Here is an 11,723-nt window from a genome sequence, read left to right as displayed (position 1 = left end):
ACAAACGTGAAATTTATGAAAATTAAACCTTATAATAAGCACTATTTTCATAATACACACCCACCACGGCTGGCGTAGTGATCTTCGGCGGAAGCACACGACCGAACAGCACCAGAGGTTAAGTTACCAACAGTCCTTATGGAAGGTGACTCTCCTTCCATAAGCCATCAACGACCACCAAAAAGGTAAATAAAACTTTATTTTACAGCACAGTTTATTTCTTTAATTACAGTCCTCATGTAATGTGCCTCTCTTTCCAAACAGCAATTCCCTTTGACCTTTGACCTCCAACGCCATTCCATCAAGCCATAAAAGACCATCACAAATGTAAATAAAGTGACTTTATGATACAATGCAGTGTATTTATTTCATTAAAATAAAATAGCACATTTATTTATAAATGTGCTATTTCAAATGAATTTAATGATCAATCATTTGGCAGTATAAATCACATTTATTATTGTTATGACGCTAATGCTAATTTGGTGAACTCCTCTATGGGGTTTTAAATTGTTTGTTAGCGTTAAGCTAAACCAAATGAAATAAAGCAAAGCTACGCGGTTGTTTTAAATACACGTCATACTCAGTCTTATTTTTAGTTTGATGCTAAACTTTGAAGGGAAAAACATCGGCAAAGGTCTGACCAGCGCCTTATCGGCTCCCGGCGCAAAAAAACCCACAAAAACCAGAACTAATTCGGGAATGGCGCTTCACGTCACACTTTTCAATTCAATTTATAGAATAAGGTATGTTGTGTGTAGTTTTAAGGCTTGTTTAGTTGAAAAGTATATTTTATGGAAACCCGGGAACGGATTATTCCCATTTCAATGGTTTCCTATGGGATTTTTTTTTTTGAGATACACACTTTTCGCCTTACACACTCTGTCTGGGAACCAATTAAGTTCGTAAGTTGAGGTCTCACTGTATTTAGTTTTATCGGCGAGCCAGATGCAACTATCAAAACAGCCATATATGGCTCATGAGCCATAGGTTCCCGACACATGGTCTAAGGCAGGGGTGTCAAAGTCATTTTTTGCCGCGGGCCACATTGTAGTTATGGTTTCCTCTCGAGGGCCGTTATGAATTTGAGGAACCCATTAGAATGGTTAAATCCCTTCAAATATTACATATAGAGCACACAGCAAATTAATGAATAACTCGTTTTCAAATCTGAAGTCAAGAATAATGACTTTTATTGTGGTTGACATCCTAAAATATGAAATTTTGGCTCAGAATTTAGCAATCATCATGGAATTTAACAAGTTTGAGTTGCTTTCGCGGGCCGAAAAAAATGATGTGGCGGGCCGTATTTGGCCCGCGGGCCTTGACTTTGACACCTGTGGTCTAAGGTTTCTAACGTTGTACTGAATGTTTATGTAGTCCTAAAACTCAATATTATGTGTGTTGGAATTCAAGTGACAATGACAAAAACCCTGGCACTGGAATAGACACATTTTTGCATGTCTGGCAGTGATGAGTTAATTTCAATGTTACGAATGGAAATTAGCATTTGCTAACTACACTGTTGAGGTTTTTTTTGTATGTGGGACAGCTATATGAGCAAGCAAAAGGAGGGGGGGAGCAGCCCGGGGTGATTTCATCAGTATGTAAATGATTGTTAACCATGTGGCACACATCGAGGTGCGCGCTCCCCTCCTCCCTCATTTGCATTTGCTCAGGTGCTGCAGTCCCACACCACAGAATCGAATCCGGAGGCGTTTCCGCCGTTTTTGAGGGCGTGTGTAAAGTGCCTCGCAGAGTCAGCCCGGCCGCAAGAGAACATTTGCGTCTTTGAGCCGGCTGAGGGCTTTGGGGGCGGGTGGCATTCAGTCAGAGCATCTCGCTCTTGCTGGAAGGATGCAGACGGAGAGGAGAGAGATTCCAATCCACTTCTACAAGGACATCGCACATGCCGACTCGCGCAAATAGGCAGATGAAGTGAGTAGAAGCCACTCGTGAAAGGGGCAGCAGTGCGATTTCCGACATCCTCTTTTCCCCACTCACTACTTGGGTCTGAGTCAATCCGGAGCAGCGGCAAGGAAGAGGCGAGTGGAGTTGCGCTCTCCAAGCCGAGTTAGCGGATGGACTCGAGATGAGCGGCGTGGTGCATGGATTTGTGGCATTTCGTTGAGATTTTTCTCTCACCGTGGACAAGTCGCTCAGGTGAGATGCGCATTTGCTCTTGGTTGTAAAGTCTGATAATAATGAGCTCCGTGTGCTGCCATGACTGAAAAAAATGCCACTTTTATCAAGTGTTGACATTATTACTTGTTTAAACAAAGATTTGTAGGAACAACACATTTTGCTGGACTTTTCTTGAACACATCTATTTTCTGCTCATGTTAGTTAAAAAGAAGTCTGAGGTGAATAGAAACAAAAAATAGAATAGAATAGATACAAAATAGAAACAAAAAAGTACAGCAGGTCTTTTCAGGGTAATGAGCAGGCTGTGGACCCAACTTTGAACCCCGAAATTGATTTCAGTCATCAGTTGGAGATGGTTAAAAAAAACACTTAAAAAATCACGCCATTAATAGCCTTAATTCAGCCGGAAAAAAAACACTGCTATGGTTATCGTCCCCCCTTTGCTCCCTAAACAATGTGCTGCAACAGCTTTTGATTCCTATTTCCTCTGTGTCACTGTCACATTATTGTGACAGATCCAGAAATTCTTCGGCATCCCCCGCTAGTGAAATCATGTTTTTTTTTTCAAGTTGGAGTTTGGTTTGGAGGCAGGGACGCTGCTAGATGGGAATCATTTTGTCAGGGGAAATCTCGGTTGCACGAAAAAGAAAAACCCCGGGGATAGCTCCCCATTTGGAGCCGCGTCGCTCGGGATGAACACAGGGCAAGACAAGCCACGAAGAAGCAATTTAATGTCACTCAGTTTGGTTCAACGGCATCAAGTAGAACTGCGGCCAAAAGAGCGTCACCCCTCCAAAAAAGTGCCTCAGCTTTTGACATACTGATGATCTTTCGTACGCCGAATAGCTCATATTGAAATTCGATTTCGACCATGTCTTTGTCACTCACCTCTGCGTCCTTCATCTTAACTCATTCACTGCCAAACGTGCAAAAATGTGTCCACTCCAGTGCCAGGGTTTTTGTCATTGTCACTCGAATTCCAGGACCCACAGAATATTGAGTTTAAGGACGAAATAAACATTCAATGTAGCATAAGAAACCTTAGACTATCTTATTTCATCAGAAAAAAACGAGTTAATTCCTAAATAATTCATATCTGTCAATTTATGCGTTTTCTCTATATTCTATTGTTTTTTTTTTTAATCATTTCAAATAATGTACAGCGTACTACAATTTTTATATGGGGAAAAATATGAACCGGTCTTACTAAGACCAAATTCAGTTGCTCTCAACTGCCAGTAGCTAACAAGAATGCTGCCGCCGATCGCTACTATTGACACGGCAAACCAGCAAAAGTAATCCTCAATCGCATATTTTTTTAATTGCTGTCTACGATCAGATTGATAAAAGCATAACGTGCGCATGCGCGGTTTCAAATAATATACGGCATGGTACTACTTCTATACGGGAATTGCAATCATTTATAAGGGCATCGATTAGCCAAAGTTAACACGTATAATGGGTCTGGAGTTATATGAGCTTGAAATGAGGGCGGCTGTCCAAAATACAATGCAATACATACATATTGGTTTATATAGAGCTTTAAGATGGAAAAAAAGGCTAATGTGGAAAAAAGGGAAATGCTGCCCCCTTGTGGAAAGAAAAAAAAACATTGCCAGAGGCCATGGCCAGCGCTTTATCGGCACCCAAGCATGAAAAAATGAAGCCCAAACAAATTCGGGCATGGCGCTCTACGTCATATTTTCAATTTCCGAATGCGTTCGTGATTGGAAGTGAATTAGCTAAAAATAGATACAAATACAATGCATATTGATTTACTGATATTGGACAGATGTTGATTACTAAGATGAATCATATATATGTCCACTTAAAAAAAAGAGAGCTTCTAGTCGTGATTTTGAAATGTCATTAGTTCGTTGCCCGTTGTATTCTCTCGTGGGACTGTGACTTTCTTTTTTTTCCGATGTAGTTAGCGCTTTTACTAAACAGCCCCAAATGGTATTTCTTGCTTTAACAAGGCAAATTGTTTTATTAAAGGACTAAAAAAAAGTTTTCTCGAAGTAGCTTAGGGCAAAACACACCAGAAGGGCACAGGGTAATTTCAAACACAATCCTCTTTATTCCCTTGCATATTTTAAACGCTTCAGCAGCAACAACAACTTTGAATGAAAATCACGCTGCAAAACCAAGTGAAAAGCGCAGAAATTTACCTTGCAGGCCAGTGTCATGAAAAGTACATTCTCAATACTGAGCCTTTATTTGGCTTAGCAATTGCAGCGTAAGTGATTTGCATTGTCGTTGAAGGCATTTATTATCACATTCACTTCACTGTCATTCACAAATTTATTTGAGAATTGAAAATATGACAAAGAACGGCATTCACAAATTTGTCGAGTTTTGTTTTTTCTTCCTGGGGTGCATATAAAGTGCTGGCCAGACCTCTGGCAATTTTTTTTCCCTTCCACTACGGGGTAGCATTTCCCTTTTTTCCATGTTAGCACTTTGTTGTTAAAACGCTTTACAAACCAATATGCATGCATTGCATTGTATTTTGGACAGACACCCTCATTTCAAGGTCACATAACTCCAGACCCATATAATTTAGGTCTTACCTCTTTTTTTTCTGATGAAACAAAAGAGTCTAAGGTTTCTTACGCTGCATTGCCGAATGTTTATGTAGTCCTAAAACTCAATATTCTGTGACAAAAACCCTGGCAGTGGAATGGACACATTTTTGCACGTCTGGCAGTGAATGAGTTAAAACTGTTTTCAAATAGGGCGCACCGTATTATAAGAATTAAAGCTACAATAGTGACTGCAGTTGCGTCATGCATCCACTAAATGGCGCTAGGCTAATGGGAATACAATACAATACAGCTTTATTAAAATAGAGCTGTCACAACCAAAGAAATCACGATTGTTCTATATGTAAGGCCCACTGCTTTTGAAAATTTTAAATGCTTTCAGGTGCGTCTTTATAGTGCGGAAAATATGGTATGCTTTGGCGCAGTCAAATCACATCACAAAAAAAAAAAGACTAAACCTCCAATGGAGCATGGTTGTGGCAGTATATTTTGTCATGTCTGGCAGTGAATTAGTTAAATGTCATACTTTTAAGGCCAGTGGGACCCTCAAATGACTGTCAGTGTTCTCCTCATATAAGCTAAAATCGTCACAGACAACGATGTGTGTGTGAGAGTGTGTTTTGCCTTGGGTTGGTCCAAAACTTGCCAGTAGCTTTTTGTTGACATGTGAGCGTGTCCGCGTATGCCCGCCGACGTTACGGCTTGTGAACGTGATCCTCAGCAGATGTTCCCTGTCATGTCCTGGCCGCTCTGCCTGTGCCTGTGGGTCAGCGTGACGACCATTCAGCTGTGTCAGGCCACCTTCTACGACACCATCCAGCAGCAGCGAGGGACCGGGCTCGGCCGCACCACCATCCACACAATCGGTGAGCCCTTTTCATTCCCATCACCGCAGAGCCTGAAAATGCCTTTTCATGTGATTATTGCACAAAAGGAGTCCCAGACATTGTGAGCGCTTTGACTCCTTACCTTTAATTAGATTGTCACAAGCTCGCAGAGAGTGACTTCGATTTCCTTTGAGTTCATTTCGCTATCTCGATTGGAAATCACATTTCTTAACATTGCAGCAAATCAATGTTGGTATTTTTCTGCTTTTCAACGCATCTCAGCATGAAAGCGAATGTGACGAGGACGGTGGAATGGTTGAATATATGAATTTGAGCTCTCAAATGTCAAGATGCTTCCTGACCTGATGGCTTTGATGTAGGGCTGGGTATACTTTCACATTTACAAAACTAATTCAACTGGATTCACAGGGCCTCGATTCACGATTAACTTCGATACACGAGTCAGTTAAGGATTTCATGCAGTACCAATTTCACTTTCAAATGAAAGACATTCTCAGGAGAACAAATGCTGCAGAGTAGACACTCCAACTTGCCGCATCAGTAAAAATATGAATATCTACATCGCAGGTGTCAAACTCAAAGCCCGGCGGCCACCACATCATTTTATGTGGCTTGAGAAAGCAAATCATGCATTTCAACACCGTGTTTCTGTTTGTGACCAACAGGTGGCACTGTACGGCTCTTCCTGCAGCTACACACCTCTTGGTCATTGTCATCAGTCTCAGTTGAAAAGGACTCCCTGCCTGAACATTTATTGTCAGGGTCATTGTTAGCTTGATTGCTTCTGCCATGTTTCGCTCATGTTGGTCACCACTGTAGCTCATGTTTTTCTCTTGTTCGTGTTACTCTCTTCTCCTCGATCTTGTTCTTGCTCATGTTATGATCACTGCTAGTTTGATGACCGACTTTGTGTTGTGTTGTTGGATTTGTGGCAGCATGCGTTTGGACACTCAAGTGAAGAGAGGGGGAGGTGTATTAGCTCTGACGGTAGAGGAAGAAACCTAATGTGAGAATTTTCTGGAATGTCTGGTGGAATACCCTTTCAGAAAGAGTTTGAACTCCCAACTTGAACAGACTTTGCAGATGTCCCATTGAGTCCAATTGGACCATGTTTCATGTCTCATTGTCGAGGCAACTGATCAGAGCTGTGACCGTAAAGTTGTAATGGCTTGGGACCTTCCAATCAGAATCAGAATCAGAATCAGAATACCTTTATTCGTCCCGCAATGGGGAAATTTGCAGTTTCAAGAGGAGCCGGACGATATGCCTGGTTAGAGAGAAGTCATGGATGCCTAACATCTGCATCCATGACTCAAGCTTCCATAAGAAGAAGGGAATGAATGACTGAATTGATACCCAGTCCAACCCATTACAAACCAATATGAGAGAGCTTATCAGTGTTTTATATGCCTTTCGCGGGAGAATGATTTGTTCAATTACAAGGCTGAAAAGATCTATCCTATTACAGATATGTGTTACCTTATAGCAACATGTAGTATTAGTTGTACTAAGTTCATCCTGTCTATACTCGATATCTAATTAAAACCAGATTCTTTTCTTACAGACAGTGTATTGTAGCGCGGAAGTATACGCTGAAACATGTCAGGTATTTGAACACCTACAATGTAAGAAAAGAATCTGGTTTTAATTAAAATGTAGTATTGCAACTACAGATGCTCCCCTGCTTACGAAAATTTGAGTAATGAACAAGGGTACATACAAACATTTTTGTAGGAACATATGTAGTATTCTCTCCAGTTGTACATGTACATATCTTTAGAGCATATATTTTATTAAATGTTTTATTTTATCAGTACAAACCAATACAAGTTACTTATACAAGCCTTAAACATACTTATATAGACCTAAAAATACTTATATGAGCCTTCAACATACATTTCATACAAAATATAGCACTGAAGCAACTTACGAACAAATCCAACTTACGAACGACCGTTCGGAACGTATCTCGTTCATAAGTTGGGGAGTGTCTGCCCTCAGCATATGTTTTCCAATCATACTATTTTACGTGGATTTCAGATCGGTGCATGGTTTCATAAATTGATATAAGGCTATATGAAAAGGAACATTGATTCAGATTGTTTAATTTGTCAAGCGACCTTTTCTGGTTTGTTTTTTTCCCCACAGCAATGCTTGAACAAGGTTTGTTCTCCAAAATTGTAATGCTATGTCGCGGCGAAGTTTGGCTACTGCAGTCATGAAGCATAAAATCAACTGAGAGGCTATAATTGTTCATGCAAAGTTTTCACTTTTTTTTCACTCCAACATTTGATCCATCGACAAAATGTGTGGGAGCTGGTGGGGCGAACATGTGGTTAGCTGGAGGCAAGCGCTGAAGTTTTGGTTGCTATGGTTGCACTCTTGATGGAAACTATACACTTTAAAGGACAACCAACATCACTTTTTTGTTTCCTAACTGACATCAGAAAAACGTTTTATAGCATCTAAAATACCCAAAACACGCAGTATGATATTTTTAGTCAAATGCAAAACACCAATAAAAATGACAAAGTGTCCAAAATCTGCAAAAATATTAACCCGGTTTCAGATGTGAGAGTTTAAGAAGGTCCCGCGCCCTTCTTCGTGGTGTCACCCCAAGACTTTGCCTGGCTGGAGAATCAAAACAATGGCTTCAGATTCGGAGAATATGCTTTCTTGTTACTCATCCAGTTATGAATATGATTCAAATAGTTCTGAAGAGGAAAACATACATGTTTGCAATCGATTAAAGAATGTATTCCGTGACATTTTGAGGCAATGGGGGGGGGGGGAAATGTATCACCAAAAAAGAGGCAGAAAATGGCGACAAAGCTCCGTGTATGGAATTAATCAGTCCGTTTCCACAGGCTGATTAATTCCTTACACGGAGCTTTGTCGCACTCTTCTGCCTCTTTTTGGTGCAACATGAAGTTTTCAGACCAAACAAGTACAGCAAAATGCATTGATGTGATGGATGGACTGCTACAATGTGTCCTTTTTTCGGTAAGGGGCGTTCCTTCAGTGATGTAGGGTGAGGACTTGTCACCAACTCAAAAACAAGATTTCCGGAATAATCAGCGCGAGTCTTAAAACGTAAAATATAGCTATATGCGGTGGAATCTTTGTAAAATACGCTCATTATAAGTCATTTGAAGCCATTTTACAAATTATGGACACGACTTGTCGGGAGACGTCAGTTGTCCTTTAACTTAGCTTACTCCTCCAGTTTGTTACAGCGAAAAGGGCTTCCAGGATAGCATATTTATATCACGATAAACCCAAACAATCATTCCACATTCAAAGATGCAACTTTGTTTGAATAGGAGGAGTCTTTAAATCAATGCCTGTCAATGATTTATGGCATGAATATTCAATGTGAGGTGAAATCGTTTGTGAAGACCCATTTTCCACTTGCTGGTTCTTCGTTAAGATCGGACCTTAATTGGATTCAGTTCCATCGTGAGATTCTCCCATATTCCGTACATTTTGCAATTTCCTCCTTGAGTCTGCAGCGGGTGTTCATGCTACATTGCCTCCACTCAATTTGCTCAGCAACAACGACAGCACACCATGTCAAATTGAATTGAACAAAAATGGCCAAACTGCAGTTGGTGAAGTTTTGTTTATGAGTGGAGACAAAAGCGTCGCTACTTCAAAGGAAGAATCCACCTTCTGTTTCCGACATTGCATCGGATATATCAAGGAAAACCAATAGCACCGATTAGATCCAAAGATCCAATTGGATTGGTCCGAGCCCCCTACACACTCAACGAACCCGCCCCCCCTACTGTGGCTTTTCGTCATTCATGGAGAAATGAGATGCCACCTTTATAGGCCCTGGATGGGCTGCTCATCCAGATTGAGCTTGACATTGAGACATTCAGTGCTATGTGTTGTGCTCCTTGTTGGATTGGTGAGAGGATTGGGGTTGACGGGTCACCAATTGGTGGCAAGAAGGCCAGTGGATGGAGAGCACCGGGCCAACCATGAAGGCCATACATTCAGCCACACCCATTTTACTCGAGGAAATCGAGATTACGTAGTATGTGGGATCATTCTTATCCACACCTAAAGTAATAAGCATAAGTGTGAGTAACTTCCATACAGAAAAACAAAAAAAAAAACACAACAGCTGAAGCAATTCGAGATGTAAGAGATGATAAAATCCTCCTTTTCACCAGTGGATCAGAGATGTCATGGTGGGATGTGCACGTCTGCTACAAGCTAAGCGAAAGCAAACACAAAGCTGTAGCATCCATTGACCAAAAGAGATTGTCTCACATCTCCTGTCCCACATAAATCCGCTTCAATTCCAATCTGCGACAGTTCTCCACATACTCATCGGTGCTCTGCGCTGACGCTCCTTTCTTCTCAAGTATACATAGAAATAGACAGAACATTATTGCGGAAGACTGGCAATGTCAGAGAACTGCATAGTCCTTATATGTGGGCTATATACCATGGACTTGTGTATGATCGACTGATTTCTCACCAAAGTGAGAACTGAAGCCACCGGTGGCCATCTTGCATTGCCACGTGTGAAGTGCCCCTAACTTCGAGCACATCAGTGTTTTCATGTTATTTTCTGACTCACCTATATATGCTGTTCGGTTTTAGCAATTAGTCTGGAAGAAGCGCTTCGTGTGCCTTTCATCGTATAGAATGCAATTATAAATAGTATGTCTTGGAGTGCTGCTCTAATATTGTTCTCTTATCAGAAGCATCAGCGATGAAATGAAAGTAAGGACCATCAGGATAAAAATTGCCACAAAACGTAAATCTACCTTCTGTAAGTCACAATATTGAGGTCATATATTCCGAATTGTCGATGTAAACAGTGAAGTTGTTTTTTTTTATTTTGAGAGGCTCTCATGACTCCATACGGGGATTGTGGGGTAAAACACGTACTGATTCTTCAACCATGAAGGCAAAGGTTGACATCAACAGAAATGATTTTCCTCGGGATCATGGATAAGGAGAGATCTTGATCAGGCTTACAGGTAGCCTGGATTTCATTTTCACTTTTGTTGTTTCGTTTCATTTGTTTTTAGAACATATTTTTTTTAGGGTAGGGCATGATTACTCAGATCTGTCAAGTCTGAGATCTTTGCACATACTGTATGTCACTTTGCACCGTTAATGTGATAATTATTATTATACAGTAAAGTCTCGTTATATCGATATTCAAGGGAGTCCGAAAAAATATCGATATAACCGGGACTATCGATATATCCGACCCTGTTTGCATGTAATTTTCTCCATGCGTGCATAGAAATAGTATCGATATAACCGGGACTATCGATATATCCGATATCGATATAACGAGACTTTACTGTAATTATATTTTAATGTATTTTTTTACATGCTACTTCATTGACATTTGTAAACAATTCTCATTCTTCCCACTTCAATATATTCCAAACACAGGTGACGTGTACTTCCATTTTACTTATTGCAAAAAATGCACTGGGTTGGGAAGGATATTCCTTATGCCAAAAATGTCCACTTTTAAAACATTCACCATTTTCACCATTCAAATAACTAGAAAAAAAGTACCCCAATTTTTTTTTTGTTTTTCCTCCTCTAATTTCTAAATTTTTTGACCAAATCAAAGGGTTCCAACTTGAAATTGTAATCAATGCCAGATTCCTCCAGACCAAAAATTCTATATTGTTCCCATTTAAATACCCCCCAAAAACCTTTTAATTGTTACTCTTTTTTTAACAATCTAAACTGTTCAAAATCAAACTTAAAATAATAATAAATTTTATTTGTAAGCACCTTTCAAAACTCTCAAGGACACTTTACAGTCATGGGATACGATTTTTTTTTGTGTGGGTGAGCAGGGGTAGCCATTCGCGCCAGCGTTCACTTAACCCGGAAGTAACAATGAATGCAAATGAGTAATTTTGTGTTGAAATAAAACTTGAGTGAGGCCAAGTGTTTTCCTTTTAAAAATAAAGTATCATATTACACATCAAGAAACCTACAAAAGTAATTATTTATTGCTTTTATCCTCTTTTTGAATATATTTTGATGAATCTAAACCATTCTAACAGCCTACCTGATTCCCACTTAACAAAAATTATGCACCCCAAAAAAATCTACATAAATTACTCATTTACTCAGATGTTTATATTTTTGGACCGATTAAATCCATTCCAACTTTAAACTCTCAACATTC

At 40.0% G+C, this 11,723-nt stretch overlaps 1 protein-coding gene across 2 annotated transcripts in view; it reads left to right on the top strand.

Moving 5' to 3' along the window:
- The first annotated feature begins 1,772 nt into the window (after window positions 1-1,772).
- LOC148902859 (chemokine-like protein TAFA-1) overlaps window positions 1,773-11,723 on the top strand; it is a 45,733-nt gene continuing 35,782 nt past the window's right edge. Inside the window, exons 1-2 of one of the 2 annotated variants that reach the window (XM_088992153.1) lie at window positions 1,773-2,163; window positions 5,413-5,557. In XM_088992153.1, the coding sequence (XP_088848279.1) occupies window positions 5,416-5,557 (142 nt within the window). In that variant the 5' untranslated portion in view covers window positions 1,773-2,163; window positions 5,413-5,415. The remainder of the gene's footprint in view (window positions 2,164-5,412; window positions 5,558-11,723) is intronic. The other variant, XM_088992145.1, reaches the window with a different exon arrangement.

The sequence above is a fragment of the Hippocampus bargibanti genome, linkage group LG01 (assembly GCF_051943395.1).
Source record: "Hippocampus bargibanti isolate YZ-2025 linkage group LG01, ASM5194339v1, whole genome shotgun sequence".
Taxonomy (NCBI): domain Eukaryota; kingdom Metazoa; phylum Chordata; class Actinopteri; order Syngnathiformes; family Syngnathidae; genus Hippocampus; species Hippocampus bargibanti.
This window is presented reverse-complemented; position numbering and strand designations above follow the sequence as displayed.